Genomic DNA, 23520 nt, shown 5'->3' on the forward strand with positions numbered 1-23520 from the left:
GCACGCAATGTTGATGGTGAACAGATCAAAACACTGACAGAATCCATGGATGGCAGGCTTTTGAGTGTCCTTGCAAAGAAAGGTGGCTATATTGGTCACTGATTTGTTTTTGAATGTCAAAAATGTATATTTGTGAATGTTGAGATGTTATATTGGTTTCACTGGTAAAAATAAATAATTGAAATGGGTATATATTTGTTTTTTGTTAAGTTGACTAATAATTATGCACAGTAATAGTCACCTGCACACACAGATATCCCCCTAAAATAGCTAAAACTAAAAACAAACTAAAAACTACTTCCAAAAATATTCAGCTTTGATATTAATGAGTTTTTTGGGTTCATTGAGAACATGGTTGTTGTTCAATAATAAAATTAATCCTCAAAAATACAACTTGCCTAATAATTCTGCACTCCCAGTATAGTGCTCCTTTACCACCAGTACTGCACAGTGTCTGTTCTCTGCAGGAACAGGCGATAGACACCAGTACCAGTACATTACACTGTACTGGTTCTGGGACTATAGTGTCCTTTTAATGTAAGGTAAATTAGTTTCCAATGTAGTATTAATAACTAAACAATTAAATATTAAACATATTGCATTGTCTACTTACCACCAGGCTGCAGCTGGCTCTTGGGCTGGCTCTGGGGACTCCCTTGTCACTCTCTTCTCCCCCCCCTTTCCTTGTCACTCTCTCCCCCCCTTCCCTTGTCACTCTCTCCCCCCATCCCTTGTCACTCTCCCCCCCTCCCTTGTCACTCTCTCCCCCCCTTCCCTTGTCACTCCCCCCCCTCCCTTGTCACTCTCATCCCCCCTCCCTTGTCACTTTCCTCCCCCCCACTCCCTTGTCACTCTCATCATTTCCCCCCCCCACTCCCTTGTCACTCTCATTCCCCCCCCACTCCCTTGTCACTCTCATTCCCCCCCCCACTCCCTTCTCACTCTCATTTCCCCCCCCACTCCCTTGTCACTCTCATCATTTCCTCACCCCCTCCGTTGTCACTCTCATTCCCCCCCCACTCCCTTGTCACTCTCATCATTTCCTCCCCCCTCCCTTGTCATTCTCATTCCCTCCCCCCCACTCCCTTGTCATTCTCATTCCCTCCCCCCCACTCCCTTGTCATTCTCATTCCCTCCCCCCCACTCCCTTGTCATTCTCATTCCCTCCCCCCCACTCCCTTGTCACTCTCATTCCCTCCCCCACTCCCTTGTCACTCTCATTCCCTCCCCCACTCCCTTGTCACTCTCATTCCCTCCCCCACTCCCTTGTCACTCTCATCATTTCCTCACCCCCTCCCTTGTCACTCTCATCATTTCCTCACCCCCTCCCTTGTCACTCTCATTCCCTCTCCCCCACTCCCTTGTCACTCTCATCCCCCCCCCCCACTCCCTTGTTGTCACTCTCATTCCCCCCCCACTCCCTTGTTGTCAACCAACCTCGCCACTGTGTTTTGGAGGGGGCTGTTTGCCCGCCTCCTGCCCCAGGATAATGGCCCATACTAACTTTGAAGGAGAAGACAGACCGGCCGCACAGCTTAAATCTGTGGAACTGTTTTGGGCAGGAAAGCCATGCTTGCGGCCGGCCAAATGTGACTTCCATGGATGTATACATTATGGGGATGGGTGGAGTTTTGAGGTGTTTTCTGTGTGTTGGGAAAAATGTGTGTTTTCTGTCTGGTAGTGATTAAGTTAGCCAATTACGTTTGGTAATTGTACTTTGTGGATTGCGTCTCAGACAATGCCAGTGTGTTAGTTAATTGTGTCTCAGACAATGCTCATTGTATTTTGTTGATTGCGTTACAGACAGAGGGAAGGGGATTTTGTGTACAATTGCTGGGAAGGTTTCAATACTGTAAATGCATGTGATTGGCTAAAATATAAACTGTCACAGTCTTTTACAAGGGCCCCAGGGGGAGTGTCCCTTGCTAGGAGACCTGCATAAAAGGCTGAAAAATAACCCATTAAAGAGTTGCTGCTTTACCCCTTTATGAAGTCTTGGCTCATGTTTGGGGATGGGATAACTACACTCTTGGGGATTGCTATATCATAATACTCCCCTGAGTATAAGCTCTAGTAAGAGCTTGTTCCTGGTTCCTGTCTCTGCATTTAGGAGAGGTTCACCCACTGGAGCCTGGAGCCTTGTCATAGGTCCAGGGTGGGAAGGAGACGGCGAGACCTCCACCAAGCTTGGGCGGTTCGTGGGGTCTGCAGTGCTGACTGTGTCAAGTGGAGTGCTTGGAGGCCTCTGGAAGCACTAGGAGCATCTATCGACGGAGGTACCCGTTCGGGATGCTAGGCGTTCCGTTACATTGGTGGCAAGCAGTGGGATGGCGTCCTAGTGAGAGGAGAAGCAGCTCGGAGACACCGTTTGTGGATTTACAAAATTGAGGGCAACGCTAGTATCCGTACATCGCCCCTGGCTACAGCAATATGGATGCCGTTGGTTCCTGCACAGCATTCCATGAGGAAGATCACCCGGATTACAGGGATGACGAGCGGAAAGGCGTATGGCACCAGGCCCTGGAGGACGTGCAGCGTCGGAGGGGTGAGAGTCTTCCCAGTGAGGAGCAGAGATTACAAATGCGATTGGCGCTGCGGCTACCTCTACTGGGAGAGCAACCATTGACGGAGTGGGTGTCAGAGCTCGAGACACTGGTATGGCAGGAAACCTGGCTGGATGACGCTTACCAAGCACTATGGTGGAACACAGTACAACAGTCTCCATGGATGGAGGAGTACGCCAAGCCCGAGGGTGAGGAATATAATTGCCCTAGTTTATTGTGGGAGTCTTTTGAAGACATTGACTTTGGGAGCACAGAAGAGTCTAGATTTTGGGACATTAGTGACTACAAGGGGGAATTGCACAATTGGCCTACAACTAGCGGGGTGAGGGCAGATCTGACCTTTCTGGTCCAAAGGGAGTGGGAGCTGGAGCAAGGTTATCAACAGTTGTTTTGCTTCATTCAAGCCCAGCGCAAGATACAAGACAGTTGGATACCAGGCCCAGACCTGCAGCCCTACCCCTGGCAAGTCACAGCTGAGGTATCCCCTACTTCCTCACCAACTGTGGAGGTAGGGGACTTCATAGACTGGTACTGGGAGGAACCCCAGTCGGCAGGTGGAGATGGGACCGTAGTCACTCCACCGGCCTAACAGGGTGGCTGGGGAGGCGGCCCAGATCCCCAACTGCCACTGGGAGTACAGGGAGAGGAGATTGTCGGTCCCTCATCTCTGCAACAACCAGCATCACTGGTAGTGGAGACAGTCAGCCTCACTCCCCAGCGGCAGTGTACTTTGAAGGGAGAGGAGACAACCGGTCTCTCTCCCCAACCACAGGGGGACAGCACCCCTAACTCCAATGATGCAAATGGGACCGCCGTCTCTGCACCAGGCCCCACCAACCCCGTAGGAATGCCAGAAAGAGGAGCTAAGCGATCCCTCCTCTCCCCAACTGATCCGCAACAAGGTCCTGGGGGTAGGATTCCCTGACCCCATCCCAGCGGAAGAGCTGACATCTGGGCAGAGCGCAGTTGGCCTCTGCCCTCCCCTATCCTCTTCTCCAGAGCCGGACTTCCCACAGGCTACCCCAGCGGAAGAGGTGGCATCTGAGCAGAGCGCAGTTGGCCTCTGCCCACCAAGTACCTACAGCTCCAAGCTAGAGAACACCAATGAAGCAAGGAGTAGCAGATGCCCACTCAACAGCTGGGGACGTACAGAACAGAGCCAGGCACCAAAATTCAACAGGTCCAGTATTTGGTTGTGGGTGGACTGCCAGACTAACTCAGATACCGACCGGTGTGAGGTCAGGTATCTGGTTAGTCTTCCCTAAAAGGGGGAGATGTGTGGCGAAACCAACCTCGCCACGGTGTTGGAGGGGGCTGTTTGCCCACCTCCTGCCCCAGGATTATGGCCCATACTAACTTTGAAGGAGAAGACAGACCGACCATGCTTGCGGCCGGCCAATTGTGACTTCCATGGAATTCGGGAACCCCTGCTCGGATCTGGGCGATTTTGGGATATGTTGTTCACCCAGATCAGAGCCATCCATGGATGTATACATTATGGGGATGTGTGGGGTTTTGAGGTGTTTTCTGTATGGTAGTGATTAAGTTAGCCCATTACGTTTGGTAATTGTATTTTGTGGATTGTGTCTCAGACAATGCCAGTGTGTTAGTTAATTGCGTCTCAGACAATGCTCATTGTATTTTGTTGATTGCGTCAGACAGAGGGAAAGGGATTTTGTGTACAATTGCTTGGAAGGTTTCAATACTGTAAATGCATGTGATTGGCTAAAATATAAACTGTCACAGTCTTTTACAAGGGCCCCAGGGGGAGTGTCCCTTGCTAGGAGACCTGCATAAAAGGCTGAAAAATAACCCATTAAAGAGTTCCTGCTTTACCCCTTTATGAAGTCTTGGCTCATGTTTAACTGATGGGATAACTACACTCTTAGGGATTGCTATATCATAATACTCCCCTGAGTATAAGCTCTTGTAAGAGCTTGTTCCTGTCTCTGCATTTAGGAGAGGTTCACCCACTGGAGCCTTGTCGTAGGTCCAGGGTGGGTAGGAGACGGCAAGACCTCCACCAAGCTTCGGCGGTTCATGGGGTCTGCAGTGCTGACTGTGTCAAGTGGAGTGCTTGGAGTCCTCTGGAAGCACTAGGAGCGTCTATCGACGGAGGTACCCGGTCGGGGTGCTAGGCGTTCCGATATACCCCCCCCACTCCCTTGTCACTCATCATTTCATTGAGGCCAGTGTTCACTATAGTCATGGAGTAGCTGAGGGTCAGCCAAGAACATGCAGCTAGATAGTCCAGGTCGTCCACCTGATTCCAGGAGAAGATCCTCCCGAGTTATCCTGCACCCTGCAGAGTACAGAGCAATGCTAATCCTATACAGCCAAGCAGAAAGCTGAGGGGCAGAAGTTTGTCAGCAAGAGAATTGATACCAGAGGAGGTTTCCCTACCCAAGCATAAAGCCAGCTATTAGGCATACGGGCCTTGGAGAAAGCCAGGCAGGATTCTGCAGAAAGTACAGCCTGATCTGTGAGTTTAATCACCCCTGAGTTATCTTGCTAGGATTCTACCTGCCACCTGGGTAAAGCCTGCCTGCTACTAAATATTCTTCACATGGAACTGTTTGTACATAGTTTGAACTGTTCAGTAAAGAAGAAATCTAGTTCACTGCAATCGTGTGTACCTCCATTATTCCTCCTAACAATTGGTGTGCCACCGTTACCGATACTGGCGTCATGAACTGTAGGGGATCTTGCCACAGGCACGCTAAACCTTCAACACCCAGCCCCTATATCGAGAGAGTGCCCCAGAGGATCTACGTGCCAGCCTCTTCACCACTGACTGTACACCTACCCAGGGTATACTACAAACTGTACTAAGAGCAACTCAGTCTGCTGACCCCCATGACCTCACACTCGCTCACCCTGAAAGACTGGCGTACTGCACACAGACAGAAGGGAAAGATTTGTACCTGTTCCGTGTTTGACCAGCACCAGGGTTTGGCTCAGAACCCTGACTGTAAACAAGGTCTAAGGGCAAGGTCCCTATGCATTGCAAAAAGACACTAAAAATCAGCAGAATTAATCATGCTGCAGGTGTAAAAATCCGCATTGCAGGTCAATTTTCCCTAACAATTTTTTTTTCGGTCTGTGGATGATCTTTAGTCTCATCTAAATTGTACAGTACCTGCAAACAGCAAATGCTTAGCATATCAGTCATGGGTGGACCTCACGATTTTCCTTCTATTTTGCCTTCTGTTTCTAGTGGGTCCCAGAGGCAGGACCTACCCAGGGGAGGGCTTGGGCCCCTAGCACAGCTATGTCTGGGGGCCCTATTCAGTTTGCTATTCCTGGCAGCAGTCCTATCTGTCCACAACTATATCTGCATCAGCTACAATAGAACATTTGGCCTGGGTCAATTTTAGCCTGGAGGTAAAAGCAAAATAGCACCTCCACCCCCATGCCAAGCTCCCAGTCCAACTCCTTCCTCAACCCTACTGCTAAAAGCATATTTGAATTAGACATATACAGCATCATACATCCAGTGATGTAGATGTTCTCTTTACTCATGTTCTCCACCCAGACCATCTTTTTCCTTTTGGTTACCAATGGTGTTATCCTGCTGCTGCCCCCAATTTAGTATGCTGCAGGAAGTGCTCCTCTATATAAAAGAAGGGGCACTATAAAGTTAAAACTGCTGCAAGACACTACTAAGTGGTCACTGCTGGGAACCCAACAGTGCCCACTATATTTATAACACTGCTCCAGTATGGTTGGCCCCAGGAGTGCTGCATTTATTTATACTGCCCCAAGTGCCAAAATAGAAATTGCTTGCCTCACTCCCCATTCATGTTGCCATCTGCAATGGTCAGCCTGCAAATCAAGTTAGTGCACTGCCTAAGAACTGGCACATCAAGTCATGCTGACCGCTTGTCCTATTACACCAACTCCTAGGATTCAGGTCTAGTGGCCTGAGGCCTAAGATAGTGAATAGCAGATATTAAGCTATAAGCCCCATGTCCTGCTGAAAAATTTACACGGTCCAACTGTCAAGCAGTTGTGTGGGCCTCAAGACCACCACTGGATGTACATTAAGAACGCAGTCCAGCCAAGAACCCCGCATGCCACCCTCTTCATTGACTGCTATGGGATGTCCAAAAACAGCTGAGCCAGCAGTCTTGTCAGAATTCGCATAGCAGTCAATGGAAAAGTATGCACTTCAAGCCAGGATCTTCTTTGAAGTTGAAACCCAGACATTTAAGGGCACATACTATTGCTATGCCATGGGAAAATCCATATGTCTCAACCTGAGAATCACAAATAACTCCAGTTTCTCCATTTGGATCTTTACAACAGTCCTTTAAGGCTGGTATATGTCGTTAGGGGAGGGGGGGGGGGGGGGGTTTGGTGTAATTTCTAGATTATAGATCCGCTGGGTAATTAGTAGGTCTAGAACATAAGGCTTAGGCATCAAGCACCATTATTTTTTAGATGCATCTGTATAATGATTGAGGTTGCCAATCATTATACAGATGCATCTAAAAAATAGTGGTGCTTGAATCTGAATCTAAAGCAATTTTAGCCTCCAGAGAGCAGCTTCCAATTCTTATTCTGCTCCTGAGAAGTGTGAGCTATGAACCACCCTCAGCTCTATACAGATGTGCCCATACCATACTTCCATGTGACCCACAGAAAATCCTCTATATAGCCCCATAGTACTCATGTATATAGCACCAGGAAATGGTCTGTTTTGCTGGACCATGCATGAATTTATGGGTCCTATGAAGCCAATCCCATACAACCATTGGTACCATCGATTGAGACAAGATGTAACATTTTACCCATTTTTATTTCTTGACTATTTGTGAGACAGTTTTTTCAGAAGACATTTTGCAGCCACAATAAGAGTCACAGCAACAACTACTGAAGTGATTGAGCCCATGGCCACCAGCACCCACAACTGCAGAGGTTCTTCTACACCCATTCTGGAAGATTGGGAAATTCCTTCTTTGGAGGCCTGGTTAGGCTTAGATCCAGTCACTAGAAGAGGGCCCAGTCTGGCCAGAGTGTATTTCTCTAGATGAGAACCTAGTGGAAGAATTAGCAACACCCATTTTCAAATACCTTCACATTTATAGAAGCTTTAGGAGACGTTTGAATGAAGAACTCACCAACATCTCTCTTGCCAACTCCTCTTGACCTGGCAGGTTGTGGGCCCCATGCTGTTCTCCGGCTGCCAACTGTAGCACAGTTCCCAGTGTTGCAACACTGGCAGTTTGCACTGGGGCCTTCCACAGGTGACCAACTGTAAGAGCAGAAAAGTGTCAACCATTGAGAGAACATCCATGGTTATCCAAGACTCCATCTGGGGTTGTGTAGTCAACTAACTGAAGACACTCAGATGTGCAAGGTTTTACCTGCTGGTAGCCTTGTTGTAGGAGCAGGCCTTGTTCATTGGATCAGGGGTCTGGTTGATGTCAGCAGCTCTCAGGTAACAGGTTATGTAGATCTAAGACGCCACAATTACAGTTTATATCTCATGAGAAATAATTTACATTCATAATTTTGGACAGCTGGGGAAGTTACCCTCAGGGCCCATACTAGAAAGGATTAGGATTCCCATATGGGTTATTCTGTTTCAATAGTTTTTATTGAGTTTCTCATTTTAAACAGTTAACGTACAATAGTGTCAAGCAGAATACCATTATAATCAGGTTATCAAAAGAGAATATAAATTCTAATACATTTCCTCCATTAAAAAAAAAGAGTCTGTCACCAAAATTTGACATTACACATTGCTTACATGGCACTCTTGAACAAGTACCAATGGTTCCTTTGTTAGACTAAGCTGAATTTTTTTAAATCCATATGCAGATGACTGGCAAGTGTCCAGAGGCCGTGCTTGTGATGTAGGTGCCCAGGCCACTGTCTTTCCCATATTACTACTCCCTAACCTCTTGATTGTCCTGCCCTGTAAGTCTGTTTTGTCACAGATGCCCATTGTGGGGAGTAGCATCAATAAATCTAGTGCGCATGCGCCGTGTGAAACCAGCGGGCATGCCCCAACCGGCAGCGAACTGCCATGTGCAGGTTCTCGGCCGGTACTAGGGATGACGCAACAGACTTGGGGTACTTTCACACTTGCGGCAGAGGATTCCAGCAGGCAGTTCCGTCGCCGAAACAGGATCCTGATCCGTCTGACAAATGCTGGATCCATCTCCGGTGTCATCCAGCATTATTTTCTTACATGTTTTGTAGTCTAAGCATGTGCAGACCGCAAAAACTGATCTGTTTTGCCGGAACACTCAGGGATAGATCCGGCATCAATGCATGGGAAGAAATGCTGGATCTGGCATTCCAGTAAGTGTTCTGGAATTTGGGACGGAGATAAAACCACAGCATGCTGCAGTATCATCTCCGTCCTGAAAAGGCAAAAAGACTGAACTGAAGACATCCTGAACGGATTGCTCTCCATTCAGAATGCATTAGGATAAAACTCAGTTCTTTTCTGGTATTGAGCCCCTAGGACAGAACTTAATGCCAGAAAAGAATAACGCTAGTGTGAAAGTACTTACATGGCGGGACAAGCAATGTGAAAGGCAGAGCGGCCTGGGCACCTATGAGCCCTCATTTGCATATGGGTTGAAAATAATTTCAGCTGGTGAAAGTCACCACAAAAGAACAAAGGTACCAATGGCATTCAGGGTCATACTACCAACTCTAGTCCTTACCATAGAAAGGTCACTGTTAATGAACCTGAAGGCATCAACTGTGAATCGAAGCTTATTCGCTTCAGGTCTTGGAGAACCAAAGGCTGAAGAGGAATCTCCTAGCATCCCATCGATCAAGCACCTGTAGGAGATATTTATTTCAGTGAAAATGCCCTTGAATTGACAGTAAAAACAAAAACAGAAACTCACCCATTATAAGCAATAATGTCATAGTGAGGATTAGAGGTCTCATCTGGAGTAAGGGTGGCAACACAGCTATCAACAAACAGCATCATCGGGACGTGGTTCTCTATGTCCACAAAGGCCTCTATGTAGAAGATCTCACCAAGCTGGTAGACCAGTGATGGACGAGGAGCACTCCAGTCCTCTACGGACAAAATAAGGCTATTAGTACAAGACAAGAGACTACGCACCCCTCCTCTACTGGAAGAAGTCTTACCAGTCATGAGAGTCAAGGAGAAAGACAACCTTTCTTCTGAGCTCACTGTGGTACTGAAGGGAGCCCATGTTGGCTTGATGGCATTGCTGCTTACATTGCCAAATCTGGAAGAGTAGAGAAATGAAAGGACAACTGTACATGATTGGAAGTAAATGACAGCTTTCCATAAACATCCCATGTGTCCACAGGTGGCATGTGGCACCACAGTTTAGCCCTATTCACTATGGAGCTGAGCCAATGGACAGCAGGTGTGATTTTTGGAAGTAAGCATCCATGGTTGTAATGGTGGACAAGCCCTTTGAGAGTTTGACAGTAAAGTATCTTGTCAACCATATGGTAAATTAGCGAAGCGGACACTTATGGCATTGATGCCTTAGGGGTGTTCCAGCCATGTAAGGTGTTTCAGCACTGTTAAATGAAGTTACAACACCCTGACCAGTCTTGCTCTACTTACACCAAAGAGTTATGTTGCTGACCTATTGTTTTTTTTGCCTTGAGTCCTCCAGCCCCCCCCATTATTCCTACTATTGGATTGCTGGCAGTTTGCAATAAAAGCCATGTCCCTGCATAGTGACTGCCAGCACAAATAGAATAGTGTCAGACACCCAAAAACTGAACACTCATACCTTTATGGCATACTGCTAACTTCCATTAGAAAACAGGAACAGTTAAAGGTTCTCCAGAATTACTTCATGGAGAGTAAGTAGTTGGTGAAACAGACATGCCAGGAGAGGAGACAGCTCCAATCCTCTCACTAGTATTGACAGAGCAAGAGAGGGAGGTTTGTCAAGATCCCTTTCTGAGTCATCATGAACCTTGAAGAGGAGCAGGATGATTAATGCAATAATTAGGATGGGACTACATGGACAGTACGGCTGCTATACTCATTACATGGCCAAAGATCACAGTACTGATGCTACAGAACATTGCTTCATAATGTAAGTGGAATCAAGCTGCGACTGTCCCAGTCAGATCCAGCAGGACGGGACTGTCTTATGGCTAGTTGAGGCAAACAGTCTCAATGTGACCACATTCAACTACCATCTAGCTTAACTTGAAAGTCCTGGTAGACATTTCACCACTGGAAGACACAGCTATAGAACCCACTATTGGTACAGACTTACCGTGGGTAGTAACACCAGATGGGAACCACTGCAGGATTGGACCTGATGATGGGCACATTGGGGGAGGTGGTGGGGTTGTAAGACAAGTTGATCTTGTAGATAAGCATATCTGAAGTCATCTTGAGGAGATAAAAAGCCACAAAAAGGTTAGTCTCCACTCAAAGCACAAAAAAATAAAAGCTCAACTAAATCAGTGGGAAAATTTTGTAAGAACTGGCCACCCTATAAGATAAACAAGAGAAACTTGTCAAAGCAGTGGGTCAAGTACACTGCAAGGCCAGAAATGGACAACTGGTTAGATTGTGTTATGAAAGTCCATGATTGCGTCAGAAGATCATGACACCATAGTATACCAGCTAAAACTAGCCAACATTCCTGGGCACAAGCTGTAGAAAGGGTTAATGTACCTCAAAGAAACCAGATCTATGTCCACAACAAGAGATGAGCGAATTTTAATTTAAGAAATTTGGGGGATTCAATCAGCACAACCCTATATGCAGGTGCACATCGCTATGGTGAAATACATATGGAAAAAAAAAAAAAAAAAAAGACACAAATGCAATAGCACTCTGCAACCAGCATTCTGCCCTGCCTCCATGCTGGATGTTGAATGAGGCATTGGTGTACATTTTGGCCAAAGCGTAATAAGCCACTCACCACGTCAAGGTCGCCTCTATGGAGTGGTCCCTAACACTAGTTCCTACCTGTGTATGGGCCATGACAGCCACACAAAGTCCAGGGAATGCAGGTGCAGCATGCACACTCTGCTTTTAACCCCGTCCGGTGCCATTACAGCTTTCATCGGATCCAGGGATTCAAGTACCAACATGCATGCTGAGCCCACTATATACTTCTCCTGGAGCCAAATGGCAACTGGTAGGTGCTATATAAGCAGACTCAGTTTTATACTGACTTTAAACCAGCATCCCTGGATCCGATGAAAGCTGTAATGGCACCGGACGGGGTTAAAAGCAGAGTGTGCTTGGCGTGAATGCTGCACCTGCATTCCCTGGACTTTGTGTGGCTGTCATGGCCAATAAACAGGTAGGAACTAGTGTTAGAGACCACACCATAGAGACAACCTTGACGTGGTGAGTGGCTTATTACGCTTTGTCCAAAATGTACACCAATGCCTCATCCAGCATAGAGGCAGGGCAGAATGCTGGTTGCAGAGTGCTATTGCATTTGTCTTTTTTAGGTTATGAAATTTGTTCATGATTTACTGGTAAAAGGGGAATTGTGTTAGATTCCGTTACCACGGACCATAACGCAATTCTATGACAAAATGCCTAGAGACATTCCATCATAATAGAAGTCTATGGCCTTCAAAAAGGATCCGTCCCGTTTCAGTTATGCAGGAGAGGACCCCCCTGCATAACGGAACGGATCCATTTTGCAGCCAATAGACATCTATGACAAAGCATAACAGAATGCATTTAGAGGCATTCCATCATAAAATTGCATTATGGTCCGTGGTAGTAGAATCCATAACACAATTCACCTTTTACCAGTAAAAGCAAACAAATAATTCAAAATATGAAATTTGCTCATCTCTATCCACAACCATTTCATTATAGTGAAAAGGACCTAAAGGGTTTTCATGATAAACACAGTAATTGTTGCTCAGTGCATATTTGTCTACTATTAAGAGACCTTTAGTCCTCCACCAACTTACCTCTAGGTTGCTTCCACATTCTTGAAGAGCAATTTGAAAGACTACAGTAGTAACTGAAGCCTGAGAGCTAGCTGTGCAGGTCCCAAGGACCAGGTCTGAAGGATTCACCAGCCTACCATTACCATAGAAGTCTCTCTCTACAGTCACCACCATACTGTCCTCAGCACACTGCACACTGACAGGGGATGAGGGGTTCAGCATAGTCGGTGGGGGCTGTGTAAGCTGTCGGGACTGATAACCTGCTCCAGGATACATGCGGCCCCATCCAGACACAGGACCAGAACCTCTTAGAGGCCCAATACCAGAAACTGGAGGAGAAATCCTTTGCCTAGGAGAACCTACTGCAGATACAGTTCTAGAAGATCCCCATCCAGGATGATAATTCCTCCACCGAGTGTCTGGCTGGCGCCGGTGTCTAACCAAGGCACTGCTAAAGCCTGACCCATAGAGGAGAACCACAAGCAGCCACCTCCACCTAATCCCTAACAACATCCTGACTACAGGAGAAGTCACACCAGGAAGGAGTGGAGGGAGGAGATCTTTATACCTCACCCATCACATGGTCATCACTTCACCTGACCCTTCATTATACTCAGCTGGACACCATCCACACCTGATGAGGATATGGCAATGCAGAGTCCAGTGGTGGAGTTCATAAGGGATTTGTGTTCATTTCTTGGGTGTATTAATTCCTTACCCTAAGTTCACACTTGCGCGTTTTACCGCGCGTTCGAACGCGCGGTAAAACGCATAACCGATGCAAACCAATGCTTCCCTATGGGACTGGTTCACATTTTTGCGTTTTACAGCGCGTTCGAACGCGCTTAAAAAACGCCCGACGCATAAACAAGTTCTTGAGCTTCTTTTGGGCGTTTTGTCACGCGTTTGCGGCCAAAGGACACTGCTGTCAATCACACAAACGCGCGTAATACGCGCGTTGACTATGGACAAAAACGTGCGACAAAAACGTGCGTTAAACGCGCATATCAAATACGCTCAGGTCTGAACCCAGTGTTTGGGTTCATGCACACGGCCGTTGTTGTTTTGCATTCCGTTTTTCATGGATTCCGTTATTCCACAAAACATATCTGTATGGTTTCCATATGCGATCCGTTTTTTGCGGATCGGAAACGGAAATAGTAACTTAATCACCAAACACATGAGCAATATGGGCTGGGCATAGCATTTCTACAGTATGGATCCGCAAAATACGGATGACATACAGATGTGTTCCGTGTGAGTTCTGTATTTTTTGCGCACCCATTGACTTGAATGGGGCCTCGGACCGTGATTTGCGGACAATAATAGGAGATGCACTAATTTTGCGGAACGAAAATACGGAAACAGAATGCACACAAAGTACCTTCCATTGTTTTTGCGGACCCATTTAAGTGAATGGTTCCCCACACGGTCCTTAAAAAAATGGAACGGAGGCGGAAAGAAAATAAGTTTGTTTGCATGAACCCTAAGGGCTGTTTCACACGAGCGAGTCCATTGCGGGAATCGCGCTCCGTGTGTGTGTGATCCTCCGCTCTGGACTTGCAGGAGCGCACGGCATTATCATGATTTATAATGCTGTGTGTCTCTGCATGTCTTCTGTAGAAATAAGGTCAAGCAGAGACACACAGCATTATAAATCATGATAATGCCGTGCGCTCCTGCAAGTCCAGAGCGGAGGATCACACTCACACACGGAGCGCGATTTCTGCAATGGACTCGCTCGTGTGAAACAGCCCTTAGGGTGAGTTCACATCACCGTTTAGCTTTCTGTCCTTCTGATCCGTCAAAAGAAGAGAGAGAAAAAAAAACAGGATCCTGTAAAAAAAATAAAAAACAGATACTGTTGCATCAGTTTTTTGCTACATGCACAGGAATGTTGTTTGTTTCCGTGTCCGTTCCGTTTTTTGGGCGGATAGGATGCGGACCCATTCATTTTAAAGGGTCCGCAAAAAATGTGGACAGCACACAGTGTGCTGTCTCCATCAGTATGTCCGTTCCATAGCCCCGCAAAAAAAAAATAGAACATGTCCTATTCTTGTCCGTTTTAGGCATTGTTACAATGGATCCGTTAAAAAAAAGGGATGGAAATTGATGTCATCCGTTTTTGTTTGCGGATCCGCAAATTGCGGACGGCAAAACACATACTGTTGTGTGCATGTAGCCTTACCCTGTTTTGAGATCTGTTTTTTTAGACGGATACTATAGTACTGCATGCAGGACTTTTTTCCCCCGTCTGGACGAACAAGGCGCAAGTGCCTCCTAAACAGGCGCAGAATCAGTTGGTAAATGAGACTTAAAAAATAAGACTGTCGGAAACCGCTTTTTTACTCCTGAAAACAGGCGCAGACACGATAGTAAATGTGCCCCGCTGACTGTGTGAATAAGGCAATACACTCGGCTTTTAAAAAGTCATGAGTTGCCATGGCGTTGCAATGCTGTTTTTGCATTACTTTCTCGCACTGGCGGTTTTGCGCCAAGTACAATTGAGAGTCGTAGAGACCAGGACGGGAACCTTGATCCCAGCAACTTTACTAACTTTAGGAAAAAATACTACTTCTCCACTTTTTTTTATTCAACTCCTGGTTTTGGATTCAAAAACCACATCAAAAAGCCTGAACGTGTGTCAGCACCCTTAGGGAGTGGAGCGGTTTTTCTCGCCATGTGCACGACTCTCCATAAATTAGACAAGTCTTACAGCAGCGCAGGAGGGGCATCTAAGACCGGCGTAAAATGCTGGTCCTAGTAAATGACCCCCATTCTCTATTTCTTCTCAGTTATGTATCCAGGGGCAGGCTGGCCATAGATCCTACAGGAAAATGTATCAGTGGGCTGATGACGAAGGGGCCGCCCAAGCTGCACTGTGGTAATTGGTTCTTGCTGGTGCAGTATATTGTGCTGCACTGTGGTATCTGGTTCTGCTGGGGCAGTATATTGTGCTGCACTTTGGTATCTGGTTCTGCTGGGGCAGTATATTGTGCTGCACTGTTGTATCTGGTTGTGCTGGGGCAGTATATTGTGCTGCACTGTGGTGTTTGGTTCTGCTGGGGCAGTATATTGTGCTGCACTGTGGTATTTGGTTCTGCTGGGGCAGTATATTGTGCTGCACTGTGGTGTTTGGTTCTGCTGGGGCAGTATATTGTGCTGCACTGTGGTATTTGGTTCTGCTGGGGCAGTACAGGGAGTGCAGAATTATTAGGCAAGTTGTATTTTTGAGGATTAATTTTATTATTGAACAACAACCATGTTCTCAATGAACCCAAAAAACTCATTAACATCAAAGCTGAATATTTTTGGAAGTAGTTTTTAGTTTGTTTTTAGTTTTAGCTATTTTAGGGGGATATCTGTGTGTGCAGGTGACTATTACTGTGCATAATTATTAGGCAACTTAACAAAAAACAAATATATACCCATTTCAATTATTTATTTTTACCAGTGAAACCAATATAACATCTCAACATTCACAAATATACATTTCTGACATTCAAAAACAAAACAAAAACAAATCAGTGACCAATATAGCCACCTTTCTTTGCAAGGACACTCAAAAGCCTGCCATCCATGGATTCTGTCAGTGTTTTGATCTATTCACCATCAACATTGCGTGCAGCAGCAACCACAGCCTCCCAGACGCTGTTCAGAGAGGTGTACTGTTTTCCCTCCTTGTAAATCTCACATTTGATGATGGACCACAGGTTCTCAATGGGGTTCAGATCAGGTGAACAAGGAGGCCATGTCATTCGATTTTCTTCTTTTATACCCTTTCTTGCCAGCCATGCTGTGGAGTACTTGGACGCGTGTGATGGAGCATTGTCCTGCAAGAAAATCATGTTTTTCTTGAAGGATGCAGACTTCTTCCTGTACCACTGCTTGAAGAAGGTGTCTTCCAGAAACTGGCAGTAGGACTGGGAGTTGAGCTTGACTCCATCCTCAACCCGAAAAGGCCCCACAAGCTCATCTTTGATGATACCAGCCCAAACCAGTACTCCACCTCCACCTTGCTGGCGTCTGAGTCGGACTGGAGCTCTCTGCCCTTTACCAATCCAGCCACGGGCCCATCAAGACTCACTCTCATTTCATCAGTCCATAAAACCTTAGAAAAATCAGTCTTGACGTTTCAGCTTGTGTGTCTTGTTCAGTGGTGGTCGTCTTTCAGCCTTTCTTATCTTGGCCATGTCTCTGAGTATTGCACACCTTGTGCTTTTGGGCACTCCAGTGATGTTGCAGCTCTGAAATATGGCCAAACTGGTGGCAAGTGGCATCTTGGCAGCTGCACGCTTGACTTTTCTCAGTTCATGGGCAGTTATTTTGTGCCTTGGTTTTTCCACACGCTTCTTGCGACCCTGTTGACTATTTTGAATGAAACGCTTGATTGTTCGATGATCACGCTTCAGAAGCTTTGCAATTTTAAGAGTGCTGCATCCCTCTGCAAGATATCTCACTATTTTTGACTTTTCTGAGCCTGTCAAGTCCTTCTTTTGACCCATTTTGCCAAAGGAAAGGAAGTTGCCTAATAATTATGCACACCTAATATAGGGTGTTGATGTCATTAGACCACACCCCTTCTCATTACAGAGATGCACATCACCTAATATGCTTAATTGGTAGTAGGCTTTCGAGCCTATACAGCTTGGAGTAAGACAACATGCATAAAGAGGATGATGTGGTCAAAATACTCATTTGCCTAATAATTCTGCACGCAGTGTATATTGTGCTGCACTGTGGTATCTGGTTCTGCTGGGGCAGTATATTGTGCTGCACTGTGGTATCTGGTTCTGCTGGGGCAGCATATTGTGCTGCACTGTGGTATTTGGTTCTGCTGTGGCGGAATATTGTGCTGCACTGTGGTATTTGGTTCTGCTGGGGCAGTATATTGTTCTGCACTGTGGTGTTTGGTTTTGCTGGGGCAGTATATTGTGCTGCACTGTGGTATTTGGTTGTGCTGGGGCAGTATATTGTGCTGCACTGTGGTATTTGGTTCTGCTGGGGCTGTTTATTGTACTGCACTGTGGTATTTGGTTCTGGTGGGGCAGTATATTGTGCTGCACTGTGGTATTTGGTTGTGCTGGGTCGGTATATTGTGCTGCACTGTGGTATTTGGTTCTGCTGGGGCAGTATATTATGCTGCACTGTGGTATTTGGTTCTGCTGGGGCAGTATATTGTGCTGCACTGTGGTGTTTGGTTCTGCTGGGGCAGTATATTGTGCTGCACTGTGGTATTTGGTTGTGCTGGGGCAGTATATTGTGCTGCACTGTGGTATTTGGTTCTGCTGGGGCAGTATATTGTGCTGCACTGTGGTATTTGGTTCTGCTGGGGCAGTATATTGTGCTGCACTGTGGTATTTGGTTCTGCTGGGGCGGTATATTGTGCTGCACTGTGGTATTTGGTTCTGCTGGGGCAGTATATTGTGCTGCACTGTGGTGTTTGGTTCTGCTGGGGCAGTATAATGTGCTGCACTGTGGTATCTGGTTCTGCTGGGGCAGTATATTGTGCTGCACTGTGGAGCCTGGACCTAAAAAAAGCCTCACGAGACGTCGGACTTAGCGAATTTCCCCTCCGTGCAGCCCTTACATACGGGTCTCTGTACAGTATTTAAACAAAGTTTTGAACGAAGCGCGATTCGCCCAACCCTCGTCATCAGTGTTAACGTCTTGGGAAAACCCTTTTAACGCGACTTAATCCTCATTCACATGTCAATGTTCCATGTACGTGTTCTGTACGTGTTCTCCAGCACATGTCCTCATTCATATTAATGTGTGTATTCACACATCAGTGTTTTTAGCACGGATGCCTGCTGGATTTTGTCACGGATCCATTACGCCCATTATAGTCTGTGTCTGTGAAAACCACGGATGCAACACGGATGGCATCCGTGTTTCATGGATCACTAGGAAGAGATGTTTGGAAAATTATTTTTCAGCTGTGCTATGTCAGTGAAACACGGAAGACACACGGACAGCAAAAAAACGGACACACAGACTAGAAATGAGCTAATCGAATCCCACAAAGTGAAATACAATGCGAATTTCAGGATAAATTCGATTCGCCTAGAATCCGAATTTCCTCATGCCTTCATTTGCTCGCGACAGCTTGCCAGCCTCTATCTTACTTGAAGATCTCGGCCGAAAACCCATGCGGCGCGAGATTACATAATTACGCCAGCCAGATTTCTGCCAAGATCTTCAAGCAAGATGGCGGCGGCAGACCCGTCGCAAGCAAATGGAGGCGGTAAGTTTGATCTAATTTTTTTTATTGTTAAAAACACTTCGTGAAATTACACTCGGATGCCGCAATCATGTATGAGGGGTGCAATGAGGGGGGGGGCGGCGCTTTTGTAGCTCCCTGTCATTGAACCCGCTACGACATCTTCACGGAGTCATCACTGACCACCTCTTCACGGATTTGAGTATGGACACGGATGTGTCAATGAGGCTTTAGGTGTATAAAAAGTTTACTAAGCGATGATAAAATGTATACGTACAAAAGATAACACAAAGAGTAAAGTCACCAAAGCCGTGAACAGATGAGCGAGCTCCCGATTGACCAGTCCCCTCATGGTAACTTATCTGCTTAACTAAAATGGTGGCTGCATGTGTTAGAAAGTGAAAGACATTGTAGGGGAGACAATCCCAGGAACGCGACATCACCCATAATACCGTGCAGCCATCCCCTGTGATGTCACAGCCCTATAAGGCTACTTTCACATCTGAGTTTTTGACGTCCGGCAGGGGATTTCAAAACCACAGCAAAATGCATCCGTTTGAATTAATACAACCGGCTGAATCCGTTCAGAATGGATACGGTTGTATCATATTGGAAATTGAGAAACCAGATCCGGCGTCGGGCGCCGGATTCAGTTTTATCGTGTCTGAAAAAACCCGGATCCGGCACCATTGACTTTTTTGTGCCGGATCCGGCTTTGCTCAGATTCCTCTGCCGCACACAAAAACGCTGCTTGCAGCAATTTTGTGTCCGGCATGGGAACGCAACAAACTGGAACGAAATGCATTCTGGTGCACTATGTTCCGGTTTGTTCAGTTTTGCCCTTATTGACAATGAATGGGGACAAAACCGAAGCGTTGTGCTGTGTCTCAAAACCGGGCAGCACAAAGCAGATGTGAAAGTAGCCTAAAACCCTCATCCCGTGCGGTCTCCGTGGCAAGCGCTCATGCGCTAGGGACAGTGTTGTTCCATACAGTTTAAATGAACAATATTGGAGAGGGAGAGAGCAGGGAGAGTGTAGGGAGAGAGCAGGGATGATGTATCACCGTGTGCCTCACAGCGCAGTCATTCATAGTTAATCCGTTCTGTTAGCAATACAGTTACTGTGCCTCAGTATTAGGCTACATGCACACGACTGTATGTGTTTTGCGGTCCACAAATTGCGGATCCGCAAAAAAAAACGGATGACGTGCACAATTTTTTTGGTGGAGCAACGGACATACTGATGACAGCACACGGCGTTTTTTGCGGACCCATTGAAATTAATGGGTCCGCATCCTCTCCGCAAAAACAACGGATCGGACACGGAAACAAAATACGGTCGTGTGCATGAGGCCTTAAAGGGTTTCTGCAATTTTTTTAAACTGATGATCTATCCTCTGGATAGATCATCAGCATTTGATCGGCGGGGTCCGACACCCGGGACCACTGCCGATCAGCTGTTTGAGAAGGCAGCGGCGCTGGCAGTAGCGCAGCGGCCTTCTCACTGTTTACCGCAGGCCCAGTGACGTCACGACTAGTATCAATGGCCTGAGCGGGGCTAAGCTCTGTTTACTTGAATGGAGCTTAGCCGCGCCCAGGCCAATGATACTAGTTGTGACGACACAGGGCCTGAGGTAAACCACGAGAATGCCGCGGCACTACTGCCAGTGCAATGGCCAGGATACGGGTTGTTAATGTTCTGAATTTGTTGTGACGCCAATTGCAGCGTGTGCAGGGTACTATCCCAGGGCTCTTCCAAGGTGTTATAACGCACGTCCCAGATTAGGAAAGCCAGAGCGGTGTAAGGGCCTATAATGTCTCTACAGGGAGGTGATAATTGTGTCATGGTGTCTCCTACCTGGGTACGGCGGGACCCCTGGCTCCTGGCTCACTTGCAATAAATTTGAGTGTAGTGATAGTTGGAATAATAGAGAAACTTTGCAGAACAAATGATGTCCAGACCTTTAGATGAAGTTCAAACGTTTCTTTAATTGAAGTAACTTGATCCAAGCAGTATACAGCTTTGGTCTCTTGGTCCCAGTAGGTTCTGGCAATCATTGGCAGGAATGAACACTTCTGCTTTAAATTTAGAGCTTGCAGGATAAAAATGTCTGCTTGGTAGCTCTGTAACTATGGCAGGGTTAGCTTCTGCACTTATCTCTAACTGCTGCTGTGTGGGGACTGTAACGGATCTCCTGGCACCCCGACTGGGTACCTCAGTTGATGAATGCTCCTTTTGCTTCCCGAGGGCTCCAAGCACTCCACTTGACACCTTGACAAACCGCCACAGCTTGGTTGGGATCTCTCCGTCTTCTAGTCACCCTGGGTCCAAGACCAGGATCCAGCTTCCAGTGGGTAGAACCGTGTTGTAATCCCAGAGGAGTATAATACCGATAACAATCCCCAGAGTAAATATAGATGCTCCCACCCCAAATGAGATGAGGCTCTATGTTGAAGGAACTCACTTTACTGAAGACCAACTCAGTATATATACAGTTCAAGAAGTCTAGCAACATAAATCAATCAACCATGAAGAACATACAAACAGACATCTTCACCCCCTCCCTAATGAATGAATAGGGAGAGAGGAGACATATGTGATGGGATTATCTCCTGAGTGTTTAATAGGGTGATCTACTCATCTACACTGGAGTCGTCTACTCCTAGAGTCAGCTATCTTAATCCCATCACTAACACAATCAGTGGGAGTCTTAGTGCAGAGTTAACCCTTTTTGTGGTGCTGGATTCACACCCTGCACCTTTAGTGGTCAATAGGAAATATGTGGCATATAAACTCCTCACATATATCAGGGTTCCTAGTTCCTTGTAACCCCAAAAGGTCTGAGGGGGTCTCCACAGTTCTGGGTCCATAGTCCGTAGGAAGGAGGTTGGCCCTCAGGCTTCTCCAGCAGCCCCAGTGACAGTTCAGTCCATCACAGGGATAGACTAGCTGAGGAGGATATGGCTTCTCCTAGATCTCTGGACTTATCTCTCAGATGAATTCTCAGGGGATACTTTCTTCCTGGAACTCTGGATGTTGTCTGTATTTTTCTGCTTTCTTCATCCATCTGAGCTGAAGTTACTCAGACTGGGTATATGGCCAAGTCTCAGCCGAGACTAGATCCTTGATGTCTTCTCTATCAAGGGGATCTCCTCACACACACCCTACCCCTAGCAGGGGGTGGGCTACACTCACACTAACTTCCTTCTCCAACCATGCTGCAGGACGTGGGAACTGCCCACCTCTCTCACAATAATCCATTCCAGCCTAGATTCACTAAACTTTAGCTTTACTTGCGAATGTGTTGCTGCCACCTACTGGTAACCAGGAAAATTACAGGAACAATTACATTTAACATGGATTTCTAAGCACATTTGTGGAAGACATAAGCAAAATCACATCTGATGACAGTGTAAAGCTCTTAGAAGATAGTAACAGGGTAGAGACGTGAAGTAACACAACTCTGGGGTGTTACACCTGCGTCGTTGCCTTCTCAAACAGCTGATCGGCTGGGGTCCCGGTTGTCGGACCCCCACCGATCAGATGCTGATAATCTATCCAGAGGATTAATCATCAGTTTGAAAAAATTGCAGAACTCCTTTAAAAATAAAGTATAGATGAGCAGGCACTCTATTTATGGGCTCATGGCAGGCAATTTTATTAAATATTAAAATGGAGTAAAATAGGCATAAAAACTCACAAAATAACAACAATTGGATACAAATAGTTCATATAAATATTCTAGCAGCAGTATCAAAAATCTAGCAGCAGTATCAATATATAGAACAATTCATGGATAACAGTAAAATCAGTTGATGAATAACAATTGAAGGATAGTAGCAAATATAGGCAACATTAGTATCATACAAATATATAAATATATATAAAATGCAGGATTATCCTTTAAAATGAAATTGGTGGAATATAGTTCAATATAGCAATCCCCATGTAGTGTGATCCACTTTTTGTTCAATGAACAATTGGCTATATGGTATAGCAGCAGTGTTCTTAGTTTTGGCTGTTTAAGCGCATGCCGCTATTAGCATAACTGTAGTTAGTCACTGAGTGACTCTTTGTTCTTTTTCTTTCTTCTTATACAAAAAGATGCAGTCTCATTTTTAAAGTGCACATTAGGATGTTTTACTCACGGTTCAGCTGTGGACAGAAGCGGCGTCCCGCTCTTGTTCTGAGTACAGACTGACCTTTCTAGTTCGGGACCTCCGGTAATAGCTTACTTCAAAAGTCGGCATGCCACATGGTATGGCGGCGTCTCTGTTCAATGTTTGCAACGCCCCTTCAGTGTTCCGATCGCCTTATCACTTTTTTAGCTGCCGGGGTTCCGCTTTATAGATATTCGTGAGTGTCTTTAAGTTCAATTCCTCCTGAAGCGCTCCAGTGATATAATTTCAGTATTCATATGCTTGTTCACCCAAACATGTTTCGGAGCTTAAACTCGCTCCTTCCTCAGTGGTCAAGCATATTGTTCATCATGATTCCCTTTTATCCTGTGTCGGTCTATCAGAAAAACCGGATTTTAATCCGGAATGGTGTCTTTATTGAATCCATTATATGAATTGTCATTCTCTATTTGGAAATATTTGAATCATTTATTAGTTGCTCCTATTCTTAACACTGTTGTTCATAGATTTTCATTTCATATATAGTCATTTTGTAAGTATAAAAATATACATTTTTATTTAAGGAAAATAAAAGACATTAAAACATCGCTATAAAATATCACTATAAAATATCAAAGGGATATGTCAATATATTCATTATTAAGAGAAACATATGTGGCCATGAACGAATATAATCATAAGTTGTAAAATATA

General features: G+C 45.9%; 1 protein-coding gene across 1 annotated transcript; it reads right to left on the reverse strand.

Annotated features, from left to right (window-relative positions):
* Nucleotides 1–7374: 7374 nt before the first annotated feature.
* On the reverse strand, nucleotides 7375–12977 carry LOC120986592 (zona pellucida sperm-binding protein 3-like). Its single transcript, XM_040415255.1, has 8 exons — nucleotides 12486–12977; nucleotides 10811–10929; nucleotides 9687–9790; nucleotides 9437–9614; nucleotides 9248–9368; nucleotides 7934–8025; nucleotides 7688–7821; nucleotides 7375–7604 (listed from the first exon to the last, which is right to left on the reverse strand). Exons 1-8 carry the CDS (start codon nucleotides 12975–12977, stop codon nucleotides 7375–7377), a joined length of 1470 nt encoding a protein of 489 aa, XP_040271189.1.
* Between the last annotated feature and the right edge of the window lie 10543 nt (nucleotides 12978–23520).

This window comes from Bufo bufo, chromosome 1 (genome assembly GCF_905171765.1).
Source record: "Bufo bufo chromosome 1, aBufBuf1.1, whole genome shotgun sequence".
In the NCBI taxonomy this organism is placed as follows: Eukaryota; Metazoa; Chordata; class Amphibia; order Anura; family Bufonidae; genus Bufo; species Bufo bufo.

Bases quoted from the DNA above. Each gene is read 5' to 3' on its own strand.
- LOC120986592 (XM_040415255.1), bottom strand. From the start codon at position 12,977: ATGTTGTTAGGGATTAGGTGGAGGTGGCTGCTTGTGGTTCTCCTCTAT. The intron at 10,930-12,485 runs GTAAGTTGGTGG...TATCTCCTCAAG, and splicing joins AATGTGGAAGCAACCTAGAG to ATGACTTCAGATATGCTTAT. The intron at 7,605-7,687 runs GTGAGTTCTTCA...TTCTTCCACTAG, and splicing joins AGTTGGCAAGAGAGATGTTG to GTTCTCATCTAGAGAAATAC.